The sequence below is a fragment of the Sander lucioperca genome, chromosome 14, assembly GCF_008315115.2.
Source record: "Sander lucioperca isolate FBNREF2018 chromosome 14, SLUC_FBN_1.2, whole genome shotgun sequence".
In the NCBI taxonomy this organism is placed as follows: Eukaryota; Metazoa; Chordata; class Actinopteri; order Perciformes; family Percidae; genus Sander; species Sander lucioperca.
This window is the reverse complement of record NC_050186.1, coordinates 1,869,703-1,884,860: the sequence shown is the minus strand read 5'-3', so window position 1 is coordinate 1,884,860 and position 15,158 is coordinate 1,869,703. Positions and strand designations below refer to the sequence as shown.

Here is a 15,158-nt window from a genome sequence, read left to right as displayed (position 1 = left end):
TCACAGAGATGTTGACTGGGTGAGGAACAGACACCAAACTCAGAAGCTGCTGTTGCTGTTCCTCATTCAGAGAGTGAAATCTGTGATGCTGCTGACCTGGACAAGGAGAGACAGCTGGAGCTTTGGACGGAGGGACCAAAACACCTGGGAATCAAACTATCCTAGATAAAAAAAACCTTTTTGGATGAGTCCTCTGAAGTGTAAAAAGCAAAACCAATTCAATAGCTTGAGTCATAAGGGTGATTATTGGAACAGCATTCCCCCTCTCTGAAGCCAGAACAAGAAGAGGTGTTGTGTTGCTACAATTTAAGTGCTTTTAGATCCACTGAAAACTCTAATTTGAAGTCACTGAAGTCTATCAAAGGTTCAACCGATACAAGGTGCGCATCCATGTTAACGTTGATGAGATATTTCAGTCTGAACAAAAGTTTTGCACCGACCAACTGACATTGCCATCCACAAAGTAGTGCTGGGCGGTATACCGGTTTATACCGTACACCGGTATTCATTTCCCGTATGATATGAATTTTTCATATGCTGTAATACCAGCGCATTGCCGCAGAGAACGCTACGGCCGAAGTAATCTGCGAGTGAATTGAGAACGGGAGCCCTGTTAACTGCGTACCCTTCTCACTCATGGTAGTAACTTTATAACACAGCAATTAATAACCCACAACTAACTCTCTTTAACAGGATAAAACACCATAGCACACAACAATTTGTGACTTAAACAATTTCTAACACTAATAATTTTACATTTACAAATTTACACCACCAGACGGCATGTTGGGTAACATTATAGCTGCTAGCTAGCCAGGTAGCATAACAGTCTGTTAAGCTGGGAGAGGCTCCGGTGGCTACTGCACATTCAAGAACAGAGAAGAAAGTTAGAGGATGAAGAAAGACCGGAGATACACCAGAACTACGTATGCTCAAGAGAGGAGCCGTCTGTTGTTCCAAAGTTTTTTGTTTCTAAAAAATCGGACATAATTTAGCCACTGTTATTGCCCATCGCTCTAACATTACTTGGTTGCGCTAACGTTACTCGGCCGTGCTAACATTAAAGACATGTAACTTACTTCAAGCATGCAGCGGAGCAACATTATGAACGCAATAACAATCCACATACGGTCCCTACAGACCGTTGAGAAAGGTTGACGGGTTCAGAGCAATGATTAAAACACTGGAATTAAGATGTCTTGCCTCGCTGAAATACGTCCGCCAACCTACAAACATTATTCAAACACCGAAGCAGGCTGACAGCGGAGCTACGTTCAGTCGCCCACTTTTCTACAACAACCTAACATTACCTGTGGCCAAGGTAGTGTTTATACAACTATCTTACAACTATTTTGTTTTGAAAGGGAAACAATGTTAAAGTTGTTTGTATGTGTATTCATTCGATTTAAGTTTCTTTTACTACTTTGCAGTTTGCACAATAAAAATAGTTTAGATTCTGTAACTGTTTCATGCATTCCCCTTTAACATTATTGTATAATGTTGTGGAGCCAAGCAAACCCTTTAGTAATCAAAGCTTTTAGTAAACATGATGACATTAACATGTTTTTTGTGATATTCTATGTACTCCTGAGAGTAGAATAAGCCATTATAAACCTATATAAAGGCCCAGTCAAGCAAAAGAAAGAAAATACCGTGATATACCGTGAAACTGCTAGAATCTTAAAAAATACAAAGATACAAATTTTTGGTCATACCACCCAGCACTACCCCAAAGCAATGGCACTGCTGGGCTAAGATATTTTGATAATTTGTTGTGTAGAACATTAACAGCATAGTCCTTCATTAATATAAAAACATAGTTATCATTTACCTTCAAAATCCACATGAACCACTCTTCACATCAGCATTATGATCCACCGCACACCGCTTATTTAAAAAGAACATTCACTTTTGAAATTGGTTAGCCTGTTACACCAGTAATTTCCTCACAAGCAATGTAGGATTTAAAAGGCTATTTTACAAAAAAAGGAGTCCAGTGCAGTGCTCACTCCAAATACAACGCTACACTAAATCACTTCCAGCAAATTCCCCGGAGCACAATGAGGGCAAAACAGCATCATCCATCTGTTTTAACCGAATATCTGGTCCAGCTCAGCTAAAAACACAAAAGCACTGAAACCGTCAGCATGTCATTCACAAATGAGCCTGTTTCTAACCGTTAGGCTATCAACGTTATCTTCACTTCACCTGTTTTAGCTTTAGCAGTTTAGATGATAACACACTGGACTGTCCTGATACAGACGTGAACTAACCACAGACAGCTGCCTCGTTCATGGACTCACGGCAGTGCGTCGCTGCAGAATAAATATAGGGAAAACACAATGAATATTTGGCGTTATTTTGAGCAATAAAAAAAGATTTTTTTTCTGCACAGCCAGGCTTGTGCAGTTACAGAGGAAACACTGACCTTATTTACCTTCGTGATGAGACTTTATAACTCACTGATGACAATGCTCAAAACCAAAAATGCTCTCCTCTTATTTTACGCATTCCAGTGTAGAGAATGTTAATGGGATAAATTCTGTGTGTTTGGAGAATTGCCTGCCACCTCGACTGAATTATGTGACAGCAACACAAACTGAAACATTTTTCTGTGGAAAGGTAAACAAATTAACAAACCGCTTAGCGTTTAACAAGTAAAACGACTTCAGTTATATTTGGCATCAATAGTAACCCAGTCCAGTTAGTTTGGGCAAGTTTTCTGACAAAAAAGGCAAACAAAAATTTTGCATAAAAGTATAAATGTTCTTTTCTTTTTCTTTCATGATTTGTAACTGAACCCAGGTCATTACAGATTAAGGCAAGTGTCCACCATCCTGACCACAATGCCCTTTCTTCCTATCACACTATTGTTGACTACTCTCAGACTACCTGTTTCTGCCTATGCCTTCTTCGCATAATCCTTAGTCCCTTAATTGCTTAATCCCACATAATCCTTTCATAGTGAGAAGATGTATTTATTTCTCGCTCTGTTCATGCATGGAGCATGTATTTCCAACTGAAAACATAATGCTCACTTCACAAAACGTTAGCAGAGCAGACTCAATCCTGTATGTCCTACAAACCTAGACTCCAGTTTGCTATTGTCCCAGTCTGCCAGAGGCCAGAATTGTATAACAGATAATAGAGAGGCCAAAATAGCACAGTGGTAGAAGACTGGTGTGAAGAGATTAATCAGAAAAGGACAGTTTAATAATCTCTGAACTAGAAAACCAGGCTGCTGCTACCTTCTTGTAAGTATTTTATAACTCTTTTGCACACAAAAAAAGTACAACTACCAGCACAGGAGATGAAGGAAGTAAAGTAATACACACATGCAGAGAATAATGGGGTGGAGGGAGAACATCCTTCTGCTTGTGGAAACTTCTAGAGAGGTCTTTTTTCTTTAGAGTGGGTTAAGTGGCTATTGCTAAATCACACCAATACGTTTTTTCATTCACTCTCTTTTCTTTGTTGTTCTAGCAAGACAGATAAGAGTAGACTCTTAACTTTCAGATCACGAACCAACTCCTGTCCTGCGTGCAGATTCCTCTTTCATGCAGCCGTACTGATGTCGCATTACTGACAGTAGCCTGCCACACAATGTGCACAACCCATAGCAACACTAAAGCTAATCTAATGGTGCATTTCAGTTCTATTTTCACCCATAGAAGCAAGGGAACCTCACATAGCAGAGATGAGGAGAAAATGTCTTTATCCTGCTCCTCAGTGCAGCTTAGCGTATGCTTGAGAGTTGATGTGGTTCAACCACTGCTGTCTTTCCATCCTCCATGTTTTCCCAGTTTAAAATGGGATCACACTTGAGGAAAGCTGCCTCTTTCTACTCAGTAGGAGGTTGCAGAGATCTTACCCATTCAAAGTGCCCTGGTTGATGGGAGGTTTTATGAGAAGACAGCATCCGCCACAGAAAGTATTTGTGTGTCTTTGGGTGGTGGGGGTGGGGTAAAAGCATGTGTGCAGGCAGAGATACCATATGTAGCCCTAACAGCTTGTCAGCTGCATCACACTGCTTTTGAAATCATCGTCACAACAGATCAGTTACAAACTATTAGAATCAGCCGATGTGCTGTGTGTTTCTGTAAACGTAATTATTTGAAGATTAAGTAGCTTTTATTCATCATGCCACAATTTCCTTTTAAATCTCCTTATATATAACCGCTTTTTATTCACAAACTAAGTATAATTTGTTAAAGAGAATGACAAAATATTCAAGTACACAAGCGATGGCGGACAAAAAGCTATTTATCTGCTCTGAGTCAGGCTCCAGTTTGCTTCAGCAGTTTTTCATTGAACATTGCTTTTAGAGATTTGAAACACCATGCAACATATTTCACAGTTGAGTTTTTTTTTTTTTTTTTTAAATTGATTAATATACCGTAAACTGCAAATATACTGAGAGGCAGAGCAATACACATCCTCCAAAAATCCCCTCATTGTTACTTTATTAAGTTTTGGAAGATGGTTACTTTCTTTGGGAGCGGGTTGTGGTTATGCAGGGTTACACTGCATATCCTCCACACATCCTCCAAAAGACACCCTTACTCTTCTTATTTAATGATGTGGAGGAGGACAGCTTCCTTTACAGGGGTGGTAGTCTTGCTCTGCCAGACCTATTTCCTCACAACATTTCAGGAGAAAGGTCAAACAGAAGAACATGTTATAATTAGCTAACATGAGGGGGGCATGACTGTGGACTGATATAGGATATAGTTCCTGAAATAAAAGTGGTAGGGTTTTTTGGTTTTGTTGTATTTGTTGTAAAGATATATATATATATATATATATATAAATATATAATATAAAAATAGTTACATGCAGATAGCACTGTAAGGGACAGTGGAGAGAAGCAAAATGCAGAATGAAAACACGCAGGCAGCAGGAGCCCTACAGTATACTGTATGTCCACATCCTGTGAAACAGGAACTTTGAAACTTTGACTAAGAAACTATAACTTTGATTTTGAATGAGGTTCATTCAGCTCCTGCTGGGGTCATTTACATTGTCTTATTGCTGTTGCCTCCAGTCTACTAGAAATTACTTTAATATGCTACTTCTTTGCAACAGCAACAACGTTTTTAAAAGAGGCACATAATGCCACTTGAATCACATTTTTCACAAACATATTTCTGAATGAACGTATATAAACTGCTGGTCATCCAGAATCGTGTTCTTGGTTAAATATTGAAAAACTCCACAATTGAATGAATTGAAGTAAAAAAAACAGGAAGTTCAAAGAGAATGATTGCCTTCCTTATTTTAATTTTCTTTCTACTTCATATTGTGAACATTTTCACATTCCCTGGTCAATATTTTGCACATTCCTGTACAAAACAGTACAGCACTTTCATTTTAAAACAGATTGTAGTCTATATATAATTCATCAATTTAGATAGAGATTTGCCTGCTTCCAACATCACTTTTCTTTGAAAATGGACCATCTTCATTTCATATCCTAAACTACTATTTCTGGCCACACACACGCAATGCACATGCATGAGCATATGCACACATGGGAAAAAGAGGTGGCTGCATTAAGTGCTTTATTTACTTATTTTTTTAGCCACGCTTTACTGTGCCCACCCCTCCCAGACTCTCCCCCAAGAGGCTGCTATTAATTCAGCACACCCCTCTCAAAGCTTCATCAATGTTAATCAGAGCTAACATTAGATTCCCTTCAGCTGTTTTGAAAAAGGCTTGAAGGCATGCATTTAAATGTGTATAGCTACAGTATGTTTGTTTGCGTGAAAGTGTACGTTTAAAGTGGTGGTCAGGAAACATTAGTTGCATGGCACTGTATAAAACATGTTGTCTATGTGATGGGAGCAGCCCTTGTTACTACAGGTAAAGGTTTTTAAAGGTTTTAAGAATTATTTTTTGGGCTTTTTTTGCCTTTATTGGATAGGACAGCTGAAAACACGAAAGTGGGAGAGAGAGGGGGATGACATGCAGCCAAGGGACCCAGGTTGGAGTCGAACCAGGGCCGCAGCATTAAAGGACTGTGCCTTAGTACATGGGTCGCTTGCTCAACTAGGTGAGCTACTGGGGCGCCCTAGTTGTTCAAAATATTAGATTAAGTGTGTTAGTTGTGAGTGATCTTATTGCAAAATCACTTTGAGTGGAGCTAATAATAGCCATGTGAACCAAAATATGTGAAAAAAAGAACCATAGCTATAATATGCATATAAATATACACAACAAAATGTGCCCTCACCTTCAACACCACGCTTTGGTCAAAGTTGTATGCACTGGGCCTTCCCTCCAGGGTGGAAAAAGCCACGTTTCCTCCAGTGAGGGGAGAGATATCACTGAACTCATCTGTACATAAAGCAGTCCTCTCATCATCTCCTGGCCGTATGTAACCCTTAGCATCCTTCCCATAGGTCTTCCTACAAGAAGCACTGTAATACTGGTAAGGCAACCAGGGTCCATCCTCTTCCGTGCGCTTGTAGATGGCGAAACTCTCCGGCCGGCTGGTGTAGAATTTCAATCGTATATAGGTTATCTCAAAAGCCTTCCCTGTGGAAAAACAGATATGATTAGCTTTGAATGGAATCATTGAAGGAATTACTGTTGGAACTAGATCTATTGTAGTTACACAGTTAGATCAGGGCTGGTTATGTAAGAGACAAATAATGTGGGGTGATAGTGTAGGGCCCAAGAGCAAAGAATAAAAAAGCCATAATTGCATTATAGAAAGAAGGAAAACAATGGGGGATTGGCTTAATTTCCCGTGGCTCTATGCAGGGTAAATGAATGTCATTCCTGCAGGAGTAGAAGAATACCCAGGATTATTTTCTCATTATCCAGATCATAGTGGGCCCCAGTAGTAAAACATAGGTCAAAGGGATAACTGTATGATAATTGTAGGACAGAATGATGTGCAAAAATCACAGGGGAAAGTGCCTGTATTGTCAAATCCCTGGTAAGAATGTAAGTCTGGTGCAACATCTGAGGTGCAATGACAGAAGGGCGACAGATCTAATCAATAGAAAAGTGCATAAAATTAAACACATCATTCACTGACTGAGTAATAATATCTAATGCAAGGTTTTAGTGGTACATCAGCCATTTAGTGGCATGGGAGAAACCGAGAGAAAGAGAAGTGAGACTTTCATAGATTTGTATTCCCCCTAAAACTGTGATTCCACTTCAATCTGTGAAAAAGGAAAATGGGTTTCAGAGCACAATCTCATCTAGAAGAAAATCCGCAGCGAACGGGGAGATATACCATACCCAGATTTCCATTTGAGTTGGTGTTGGGGGATTTAGCAGATCAGACTAAGTTGCGCTGTAATTGGTGTTGCATTGTAACTGAAGAAATGTCTGTGAATTAATTTTTGAAGGTGCATAATAAGTGGAGGGCTGAGACTCCAAGGTACATGTTTAATTAAATGAGAGGAAAGGTTAGGAAATAATGCACTTTGGCATCTTTTCTGCATATTGCATATTCATATATCTTGAATTAATGATGGTGATTTTTTAAAGATGATTTTTGAGGATATCTTGAAGACAGGAAAGGGGAGAGAGGGGGGGGGGGCGACATGCAGCAAAGGGCCGCGGGTCGGATTCGAACCCGGATCACTGCCAAGGACTTAGCCTACATGGGCCGCACACTACTGGGTGAGCTAGAGGTCGCCCCAATGGGTGATGTTTTGATAATGTTTCCTGTAAGGAAACTAAGATGGGAAAGTCATTGATTTCTAACAGAGCTGTTGTCCTTATTTGGGAAAGACACGTGCTTCCCTAATCTCAGCGCAAACAGAGAATCAATGCTTCTTTTTGATTGAGTGGTGTCATTTCCTCCTATTGTTTACTCACTTTAGACACAATAATCTTGGAGCCATATCAGGGAGGCTTGCAGAGTTATACTTCGTGGATATACTGTACACACACATTCAGAATCTGCCAAATGTTGTGCAGCTTTATAGGGGATTAACTGGGCAGACACAAACTGAAGTCATAATGAGACCAGACTGAGAAGCAACATGTAGAAACTCTTAACAGGCTTCTTCATTGCACTCTGGGTTTTTTTTTTTTCTACATCATTAGATACTAAGTTTCAGCCGCTCTGCACAATCATAGAGGGATGCCATCCACTGGTACAGCCATAATGACATCTGTTGCTTTTCTCTGCCAAGTCATATGTAGGCCTTTTTGTCTCTTGTCTCTGCAGCAATCTCTAATGGTATCTTTCCTTTAGGAGCCCTAAGATCATTTAGATTTCATTTACTCCCTGCATGAGGTGAGCTCAGCCCTGCAGGGACTGAGGCGAATACATAAAAAAGGCAGAAGAACATTTGTTGGATATCCCGTGATGAAATGCAGACTAATTGCAAAGGATATTTGTACGTTGTTTTGCATTATGTTTAATGATTCGCGATTCATCCTCTTTCAAGAGTGCATACTTTGAATTCATTAGAGTTTATGTGGGCACAACAGAGAGGATTTTAGCTTTTCAATCTTAACCAAGCAAAGTAACAGATAACACAAAATAGATCAAATACACCCTAATTCACACATCTATTTTCAGTGTGGAAAGCTCAGTTTGAAGCAGAAGTCTCTCTTTGTTTGCCAAACAACAGGTCACTGAGCACTGAAAATGAAGACGTTTGAAAACCCAGTAAAACAGCCTGGTGTGACTTCACAGGGCTGATCCAGAATCTTGTGGCATCACAAATCCAACCAAAGCTGTTCATGTTGCGCACAAGCATACAAATGAAACGACTATTTGGACACAGACTTTAAGAGTAAAGGCTGGGAGCTGCACAGTATAGTATCTGACCTTAGTCTGAGTCATGTCAATTTAACACAGCTGCTCTCGTCTGCCCAGACTGAGACTAAACTCACCACAAGTACTGTAGGCTCAATATTTACAATTTATTTACTCCAAGCTGAGATTTTTGTGATCAGCAAATACACGGATGAGTGGATTTATCTTCTGATCATGCTGCGTCTCACAGTTTACAAATGAAATTAGAATAGAATAGCCTCTTACAGAGAATTGTGTCTCATATGCACGCCAATATTCTGGCTGTGAGAGCGTCATGTCATGCCAACTGTGGCAGACTTTTATCATTGTTTTACATCTGAGACAGGATGTTGCTTGTCTTTGACAGCACTGAATGAGAACCAGCTGCAGACTTCAATGTGCGTGTATCTCACAAAGTCTTTGTGGGAAAAACCTGACCCCAATTCCTTACCAGCATTTTCTTTTTTTCTCCCCCTTCTTCCTCATTATGTTTTGTTTACTCCCCTTGAAGCAGCCCAACTCCCCGTCTTTCTACTCTTCCACAGACCCACTCTGACCTGGCTGCAATATGTGTCTCTACATCCTACTGCCGGTGTTTATCATCCCAGCATTTGCCTGGATTTCCTTCAGAGAGAGCTTGTTTGGTTTGGAAAGGCAAAAGAAAACAGTGATGTCGAAGACACCCCCCACCAGCATCCCAGATGGGTCACAAAGCTTTTATATGGACCAAAGGGATGCCACACATCCAACATTTAGGGATATTCAGTTACATAAAATGGTGTTATGAAAACATAATCATCCTTCTTTTAAGATTGCTAGAATAATTCAAAGGGAAAAACACACTGGGAGTAGTGCAGAAAGGAGCAAAGGTCAATTTAGTCTGAGGGAGACAGACATGTGGGTGTTGGGATTGTTTAAAGAATAACAACCCCTCCAGACAACGCAGAAAATACCTCTGCAGCAGCAACATTGCTGCCTTTCTCCAGGGAAAGAACTAAAACTAAACAACAAAGCCTAAAAACACAGCCAGACATCTACTTGCTATTGGAAATCAATATTCTCCATTTGATGGAGGCACTTCTTGCTTTTAGAGCACGTGATATAACAGTTCGTCTACGGTCAAGCTCTGACATTTTAAACTTCTGTCATCATTTTGTCCCTGTCTCTTGTTCCTTTGAAGATGAGCTTTTTAATAGGGAGCGCCCACTCCACCTACAGAGGAGGGAGGAAATCTGACCTGTCAAGGAAATTTCTAGGGTTTGAACTGTCTTCACTGACTGATTGCTGGAAGTCCAAACACACATACCGGTAGTTCTGTGATTCTGTGCTGACACAGCGCTGTAGAGATAGGTCTGCCAATGCGAGACTAAGGTGATTCTAACCTTAATTATATAGCGACTGTAACGTTAATCAAAAGTGACACAGAGAATTATCACCCGACTCTGAAGTTCCCCTCTGCTTAGCTTTATAGCATTTTTAAGCTCATTCGTTTTCAACTTCCAACAGTTTTTAACTTACAACAGTTTGTATTAGTAGCTAGCTAGTTAACTGTTTTGGTTCACTCTACACTTTCACAGCGGCCACAGCTAGCAGCTGTTTTTAGCTAAAGCCCACTGTTTGTAAGTTAAACCGCAGACAGAGCTGATTTGGCTAACGTTACTAACTTTAGCTAGTTAATGTCATGGTGTTTTGTTAGCATTGGGCAGCTAATAAAGAGCCAGATTTTTCCTTCAGGAGTTAGTGGAGATAAAACAAAAAAAAAGTTAAAAGAGAGTGAATATTGGACTTACATTAGCCAAAAACAAGTCTCCAAACGAATGATAATGTTGCTCCGTAAATGTTTTGTGTGTGTGTGTGTGTGTGTGTGTGTGTGTGTGTGTGTGTGTGTGTGTGTGTGTGTGTGTGTGTGTGTAAATTATTAACCTTTTGCTAACAAATTTGCCGTATCAGCTTGCAAGGTAATATGTGCGTGTAGTTTACAGACGTAACGTTAGCTACTCTTATAGGAGTCGTAGCTGGAGAGGGTCCACATACATCATGAATTTCCATCCATCCACCAATTTGTATTCTCATCCTGTACAGAGCAGGGAGGGGTGGATCGTCTATCAACCTGGACAATAACAGTTTACCGCACACACTCACACAAATTTGAGTTGTCAGTCAAAAATTGGGCAGGAATTCCTGTGTATTATTTTTCTAGTTTTCTCTAGTTTTTCCATCAGTACATGAACACACCGTCTTTGGTCTTACCACACAATAACTTGAAAAAATGAAAGAATTAACAATGCTCACTGTAATCGATTACCTCCTTTATTCAGCATGTGTATACTCTCTGGAAGTTGATTTTCATACTGTGAGTATATGTTTTTCAATCACATGGTAGGCTACAGCTTTATGGACACTGCTGAGTTCTATTGATTTTGGTAATAGTATTTTGAACATCATCAATTTTGGCATTTGCAAAGCCAGAGGAGAGTAATACCAAAGAGAGAACAGATTTAACAACATCTGTTCATGTACCTGTCGAGAATTCTTTAAATGTATTAAATGTAGGCCTACTCTTAAGCAGAAATACTATGTTTTATTAGTATTTAATTAGTATACATTTAGTTCAATAAAAAGGGGGCCCAGAGCTATACTCTTCGGGGGGCCTGTGTTCGCCCTTGCTAAGACCCTCTATTAAACACACAGACACACACAGACACACAGACACACACACACACACACACACACACACACACACACACACACACACACACACACAGCTCAGCAAATAAATGGAAGTGGGAAAGGTAATTTCATAGAAAGATTTGTATTAATGCTTTGTAACATAATTCGCCACAATTTAATTCAGTTAAAGTGACAAATATGGTCTGATGCTTTATTTCAGCAGTTTCGCACAGCATGGTAATGGGATAATGATGCTAATGGCTCAAGCTGGTCTCATACAATTTTGTGAAATGAGAAATGTGTTGGAATGCAAATATGTACGCAGTGTACAAAAAGTGAGTCAAATGCATTTGCTCAAAGGAAAAGAGTGCGTGAAGGAGGCAATCCCAAACACTTGTATTACTAACACAGGAATAATGCAGCATGGTAAAAAAAATGGTGCATGGTTACATATGGTATTTGCTTTAAACTGTGAAGACCCAGGTTCAGTTCCAAGTAAAATTAAGTTTAATTATTTGAGCCAATGCTTTTCACATTTTACCATGACTAAATCCTAACACCAAACATTTATCTTAAAGTGCTCATATTGTGCCTTTTGGCTTTTCCCCTTTCCTTTATTGTGTTATATATATTTTTTTGTGCATGTAATAGGTTTACAAAGTGAAAAAGCCCAAAGTCCACCCTAAAGGGACTTACCATCTTTACCAGCATTATCACATGTTATAATGCTTGCCTAGCTGCTAGCATGGCACTCCCTCATGCTCTGCAACTGACTGGCTAGCAGTACTTACTGCACATGTGCGACTCCCAACAAAGATGGTGAGATGTCTCACTCTGTAGCTAAAACAGAGAGCTCAACACACAGGGTGAAAAGAGGAGCTGCAGTACAATGTGCAGTACAACAAAAATATGGTGTTTTCTGAAAATTAAACCACAAACATATTCTGGTACAACCTCTAAATACAATTATGAACCTGAAAATGAGCATAATATGAGCACTTTAACTGATCTTACCATAAGCAAGCATTTACCCAGCCTAAACCTATCTTTATCCTAACCACTGGATAGAAAATGGTTCTACTTGAACTGCCACAGAATCCACCTCATGCTGGAAAAACATTATGTTTACATAATTTGTACAAACAACAAGTTCATTTGTCTTTAAGAGTGTGGCTAATTTTACAAACTATCATAACATATTGCAATTATGATCCACAAAACTCTCCTTCTTTCCACACTTATCAACAATGCATTTGTGCCTCTGTATTATAAGTTGTATCAATTAAAACCACTGCAAATGGAAAAGGCAAAGAAATACGTCTTTCTCAGTTGGTTCAATAGTTGCATACTTTCCTGAAAAGTTCTGGGCTACCAATGATGTTGCTGGTTTAAACTGATCCAGCCAAGTTGTTTGTTGTTTAGATACTGTAATTTGTTGGTTACATTGTGTTTTGACAGTAACAGCAAGTGTTACCTATAGGCATCTGACTACGTTTCAAAAACTCCAAATCCTAAACTTTGTTTAAAATGCATTGCTGAGAGATTTCTCTCCAAAAGTTGAAGGGAAAATTTGCATGATTTCAAGTGACAGTAGACCTGCTGACCAAGTCTCCGGCTCTGCAAAAATGACTCTGGCTGGGGGGGTTAATGAAATTTACCTCTCTGGAAAGTAAGTGTATCTTTTGAATTCCAAATGCATTTTATGTAAATGCCTGGCTAACTTCAGTTGGTCCTCCTTTCCTTATCATAGTTTTATTTCCGCCAAACTTTGGGCTTTTCGGCAGGTTATCAGCTGCCTATTTCCTGGAATTTCTCTATAAAATAGTAAGTGGCTTCTCTTTCATTTACGGTCAGTTGTACAGTATGTTTGTCGTGGTAAGGATTGCTGAGACGAAAACACTGAATTGAGCCTGTAGCAGAAGATTAATATTGAATTTGCAATGTGAAATGTGGATTTCAATCTAAAATGGTTACATACAGTAAAGGTTGATTTCTGGACATGGCCTGGTTCAAGTCATGCTGGAAACATGTTTCTATGTAGACTGTGTCGTGGTTGTATTTTAGTTGAGCTCTGGACCAAGTCATACATACAAAAAAAGCCTAATCAGCTTGAGTTGGGACAGTATTTATGCAGACAGATCTGGATGGGTTCATCACTAATACCCCATGGTGGTATGTGGGCTGAATGAAAGCAAACTTGGGCCAACACTAAATCATGACTCAGATGCTATCCAGGCATGTCAGATGCAAGTGTGTGTCCTCCTTATCCACTTTAAATCCAACAAAATTTTCAGACATGCCCTTGTGGCTATGTGCTCGCAAACACTTTAAGTCTAAGCCAAGTCTGGGCCAAAGTGTTTTTCATGAAAATAGCTCAGAGCCGCAACAGAGTAATACAAACCATGTGTTGTTAAGCACAGCTGTTTTGTATTAAAGATGTCCCCATCAATGGACATGCAGTACACAAAGTAATGCATCAAGACACTTGCTGCACAGAAAAGTGTAATAGTGATGCAGTCTCAACTCAACTGGTGTGAGAACATGCATTCATCTGAAATCCTATCACTAGACTCTCACCACTGGGAACCATTTGCATTCAGTAGAGAGCTAAATCTATTACTGATATTCATATTCTATTCCGGGACACAGCAAATGCAGTGCACATGAATAGCTTTCAAGCACTTTAAAATGAAATAGGACATTATATACAACATTATAGAAACAGAGACCATAATCGAACCCAGAGGACACACATGCTTGACCTAGATCACTCAGCCTGGCCACAAACTACAAGTTGAGGAAAGTCAATCCGAAGAATTCTGGGGGTCAGACTGAACTAAGGATGTGCTGCTGTGCTCTTACCCAGGTGGAGGGTGAGGTTGACAGAATTGGGGTGCTGGATACCATAGTACATGGATTGGCTCTGCCACCACGTGGACTCCTCATTCCTGTTGAAGTCTGTCAGGAGGCTGGCATTGTGGCTTAGGTCAGGATCTGATGCGTCACAGTGGTGGCATGAGCGCGTTGAGCCAGTCTGCATGCAGTAGTCCTCAGGTGGGGAGCCGCACACATTTGATGTCACCACAGTGCGATTGAAGGCAATGTTCTCAAATTTGGGCATGCAGCGGCTTGGGGCGCCCTGCTCATCATAGCAGGAGTCCATTGCGGCCCAGACAAGGAGGTGGCTGTGTAGATGAAGAGAGAATAAAAGGGCCAGGGGAAGAGAGCTCACAGCAAAGGATGAATCCATGTTTAAAAACAGTTCAAATTACATTTACACTTTACACACAAACTTTCACACTCAAACACTCTGATGCAAAGATGCAAACGCATAAAGACCCTGACATGAGAGAAGTAATCCAACAACAAAAAATAGGTCCAGTCTATGAGAGCTTTGTTTGTCTACTCTCTCCGCTCCGTCTCTGGTGAGTCTCCAACATATGTTCTCCCTCTGTGGAGTGGAATGAAGTTTGTGCAGGAACTCCTTTGATCAGGGGCAGCGTGAGACAGACAGAGGAGGAACAGGGGTGGAGGGGCTGGAGGGTAGAAAAAACTCCATGAAAACTTCTCCACCTGCTGGTCATCACAAGCATCACACCACTATTAGCTTTACATGTAAAGCAGACTTTGGGTAAAATAATCTCATTTGAGAGTAAAAACACATTCTATAACATCTTTAAATAACGCTGCAGCTAGGTTGTTACCCCTCTGGGCATTG

At 40.1% G+C, this 15,158-nt stretch overlaps 1 protein-coding gene across 1 annotated transcript in view; it reads right to left on the bottom strand.

Annotated features, from left to right (window-relative positions):
* Nucleotides 1–14,949, bottom strand: part of lamc3 (laminin, gamma 3) — a 96,967-nt gene extending 82,018 nt beyond the window's left edge. Inside the window, exons 1-2 of the mRNA XM_031317743.2 lie at nucleotides 14,303–14,949; nucleotides 6,233–6,537 (exon numbers count right to left, since the gene is read on the bottom strand). Coding sequence (XP_031173603.1) covers nucleotides 6,233–6,537; nucleotides 14,303–14,690 — 693 coding nt within the window. The 5' untranslated portion in view covers nucleotides 14,691–14,949. The remainder of the gene's footprint in view (nucleotides 1–6,232; nucleotides 6,538–14,302) is intronic.
* Nucleotides 14,950–15,158: the final 209 nt, after the last annotated feature.